The sequence below is a fragment of the Pituophis catenifer genome, unplaced genomic scaffold (assembly GCF_029215685.1).
Source record: "Pituophis catenifer annectens isolate HBS135680 unplaced genomic scaffold, rPitCat1.0.hap2 SCAF_16, whole genome shotgun sequence".
NCBI classification, from domain to species: Eukaryota; Metazoa; Chordata; class Lepidosauria; order Squamata; family Colubridae; genus Pituophis; species Pituophis catenifer.
In genome coordinates, this window is record NW_027256896.1 from 4,409,345 (window position 1) to 4,413,267 (window position 3,923).

General features: G+C 45.4%; 1 protein-coding gene across 1 annotated transcript; it reads right to left on the reverse strand.

The window, feature by feature from the left end:
* Window positions 1-1,157: 1,157 nt before the first annotated feature.
* On the reverse strand, window positions 1,158-2,252 carry SSTR5 (somatostatin receptor 5). The gene has a single exon (XM_070955059.1). It carries the CDS (start codon window positions 2,250-2,252, stop codon window positions 1,158-1,160), a length of 1,095 nt encoding a protein of 364 aa, XP_070811160.1.
* Between the last annotated feature and the right edge of the window lie 1,671 nt (window positions 2,253-3,923).

Sequence of the window (3,923 nt, forward strand, 5' to 3'; positions counted from 1 at the left end):
AGTTGGCCGTGGTGAGTTGGCCGTGGTGAGTTGGCCGTAGTGAGTTGGCTGTGATGAGTTGGCTGTGGTGAGTTGGCTCTGGTGAGTTGGCCATAGTGAGTTGACCATGGTGAGTTGGCCATGGTGAGTTGGCCATGGTGAGTTGGCTGTGGTGAGTTGGCCGTGGTGAGTTGGCTGTGGTGAATTGGCTCTGGTGAGTTAGCCATGGTGAGTTGGCTGTGGTGAGTTGGCCGTAGTGAGTTGGCTGTGGTGAGTTGGCTGTGATGAGTTGGCTGTGGTGAATTGGCTCTGGTGAGTTGGCCATGGTGAGTTGGCCATGGTGAGTTGGCTGTGGTGAGCTGGCTGTAGTGAGTTGGCTGTGGTGAATTGGTGTTGGTGAGTTGGCCCTGGTGAATTGGTCATAGTGAGTTGGCCGTGGCGAGTTGGTTGTGATGAATTGTCATAGACCCTCTTTGGAAGATCTCGGCCATTGCTGGAGGCCCTGTATATCAGAGATCTGTGGGGGAGCAGACCTGGCAAGGATGCCACTGAACTCTGGGAATTCTTCAGTTCACACAGCTGAGGGAGAAAACTGGAGGAAGGGAAAATTTGGGCAAACTTTGAAGGGGCTCCAATTTATTTCAGGTGGACCCTGTTGGCCTTAACCAACTCTTAACTAGCAATTATACCCATTGAGGCTCAACCTATCCCTTTGCTGAGGTTTTGTTGCATGGTTTTGTGTACGAATGTAGCATGCTTGTTTGATTGGTGGGAGATGGATTGTCCTCACAGTCTCCAATCTTCACCTGCAATTTAATAAATTGGAAAAGGGAAGGCCTCGTGCAGTGGAAGTCATAACAATTGTTCCTTCCTTTATACAATATAGCCTAACCTTTTTTTTGGTGTGTGTCGTATGTGCCTATATACCTGTGGAAAACTTTCATGGAACAGAGAGCAAGAATGAATGGAGTAATAGGTTCTTTTCGGTTACCAGTTGTGAAACTTTTCACGACACCCAGAGTTCTAGGGTGAACACAGCAAACAAAGGGCTGGGAAAGGAAACTTCTGTACATTAACTTAGAAGGTGAGGTAACCACCTTCTTCTGACCCAGTCCCCTTGCAGCAGATGCCATAATGTATTTCAATCCAGATGCATCTGTCTTGAAGTCACACACTTTCTACACCTTGCTAGTCAGCATGTGCCCATTGAAGTTGTCGTTCCTCTGAGGCAGCATCGTGTCCTTCAGATGGGTACTCTTCTCCAGCCGGAGGTCGGTGGGGTCACCGTCTTCAATGCTATTGCCTTTATGGAGGCACAGGACCTTCTGAAAGCTCTGCTTGAAATTTTCCGAAAGAAAGCCGTAAAGGATGGGATTGGCACAGCTGTTGGCGTAAGAGAGAACCACCACAAAGGAGAAAATGCCCACCAAGATGGGCTCTTCTGGCAAGATGAATATCAAATTGACAATATTGACAATGTAGAAGGGAAGCCAGCAGAAAACAAAAACCACAACGATGATGACCACCATTCTGGTCACTTTCCGCTCTGACCGCCGGCGTCTTGTAGAGCCAACTCTGATCCCAGAGGATTTCACTTTAATGACAATCAACAAATAGCAGAGGCATATCACCAGCAAGGGACCAAAGAAACCCAGGACTGATGTATAAATGATGAACACAGCTGACCATATCTCAATGGGATCAGGCCAGCTCATGTTACAGGTATGAAAATCTTCCTGGACATCAGCAAATATAATCATGGGAAGGACCACCAAAAAGGATAAAGTCCAGACGGCCACACTGATCAATTTGGCTATCCTTGGCTGGCGCCACTTGGTGGATTTAATAGGATGGACCACTGCAAGGTAACGGTCGAGGCTCATGACAGTCAGGCAGAAGATGCTGGTGAATTGGTTAATGCCATCAAAAGCAGTCACTAGCCTACAGGTGAATGTTCCAAAGGGCCAGTAGGAGATGGCATTTTGTGTGGCGAGGAATGGCAAGCCCAACATGAAGAGGACGTCAGCGATGGCCAAGTTCAGAATGTAGATATTGGTCACAGTCTTCATTTTGGCGTAACGCAAAACCACATAGATGACCAAAGTGTTTCCACTCAGCCCGATAACACAAACCAGAAGGTAAATGATTGGTATGAAGACAGGACGGATACTGGAGGAGGCGGAAAAATCTGTAACCGTTGCATTGTCTGTGGCGTTTGTCAAAAAGGAGACATTAGTATCGGGACACGTGGTAGACAGGTACAAAGGATCCATGGCGTTGTCCAATTTTATACAAGATGTAGGCTGTTATAGGCTGTTTTAATTAGAGAAAAGAATATATCCAGTTTTGTTTCTATTCTTCAACATTTTCATGCTGGAAGAAAAAAAAAGAAACATTGATTAAAAGGTTATTTTCTCACCCCAGAATTCTATAGTTGGAATGGACCATTTAAGGATCCCTTAGAACAGGGGTCTCCAACCTTGGCAACTTTAAGACTTGTGGACTTCAACACCCAGAGTTCCACAACTTTAAGACTTATGGAAGTTGAAGTCCACAAGTCTTAAAGACGCCAAGGTTGGAGACCCCTGCCTTAGAAGCTCTCTCACCATGACTGCTAAAACTCATAACACAGTTGCCCCCAACTTGAGATGGGAGGACAAATGAAAACTATTAGAAATGGAATCTATATCCACTCCAGGAGGCGAGCTCAACTCCTGGTGATTTTATGGATGCATCCAAGTCACTTTCTTAACAATAGACATGGTTTCCTGCTGCATCCTTCCAGAATGATCTTTTAAATCTATATACCCGGGAAGAGGTGGAGCAAGTTCATGTCCCCACCAAGATCTTTGAGACCTTCGATAATGGCTCTAGTCTTGTGGATGTTCAACAGATCAACAGAGAACATGACAGAAGAAGCAAAAATGTGCTCAGTGGCCATTTGTGTGAATGAATCTTTTGTCCTGGGGTGAGAAAACATCCTTTCAAGAGAAATTAACCAGCCCAATTTGGTCAACAGCATGGAATGTGGACAAGATTGGGGCCCACGCCTCATTTTTCTACCATGCAGTCAACCATGAGTCAAATTGGGGTGATGACCCTCAACCTCCCAGAAGGCAATGACACTTGAACTGAATGGAACCGTAGCAAAAGATAAGTGAAACCCACCCCTGGGAAGCTTCCCCCCCCAATCTAACCCAATTCTGGGATTCCTTTGATTCTTCCAAAAATTCTAGGAGATGAGCGTAGAAAGGATGAATGGGGGCCAAGCTCACACCCCATTTTTTACATGTGTCATGTGCTCAAAGTTGCTGTACTTGACTTCCCACCCCATGGATTCCCTCCGGAGCTGACTCTGCTTCAGTCAGTGATACACAGCCTCGGTCTGCACAACCCCCACCCCCGTTCCCAAGAGTGATGGGACCACAGCTACTCGGAGTCCCACCATGACAAATCAGGGGTGGCTCTTCCTTATTTGCTGGCCCATATTTTGGCCATCGCATACAGCCCTCTGCAGGGTTCAGGAATGTGAGGTAAATAGGTTTAGTCATTTAGCATTAAAGAGAGAGCAGAGCCCTGGAACACTTTTGGAAGGCTTTCTGAAGAGACTCAAAGCTCTCGGCCACAATAGCTGCAGCTAAAAGGCCAGAACTGTATTATATTAAGCAGCTCCTTTGGTTTTCAGCTAGCAATCTACACATGAAAAAGAAATAGGACATCAGAAGCAAAAGGTTTAGAAACTATGGAGGGATTTTTCAAATAGAGAAAGGAAGGAAGGAAGGAAGGAATATTTTTTAATTTTTAATTGGTTTGTCATTTTAAACTGGGGCCAAATTAATATATATTCTTTTAATTGTTTTTAATGTTTGTATTGTATGTTTTTATCTGGCTGTACACCGCCCTGAGTCCCTTGGGAGAAGGTGCAGTATATAAATTCGAAATAA

Excerpts from the sequence above, each read along its gene's own strand:
- SSTR5 (XM_070955059.1), bottom strand. The coding sequence starts at position 2,252 with ATGGATCCTTTGTACCTGTCTACCACGTGTCCCGATACTAATGTCTCC.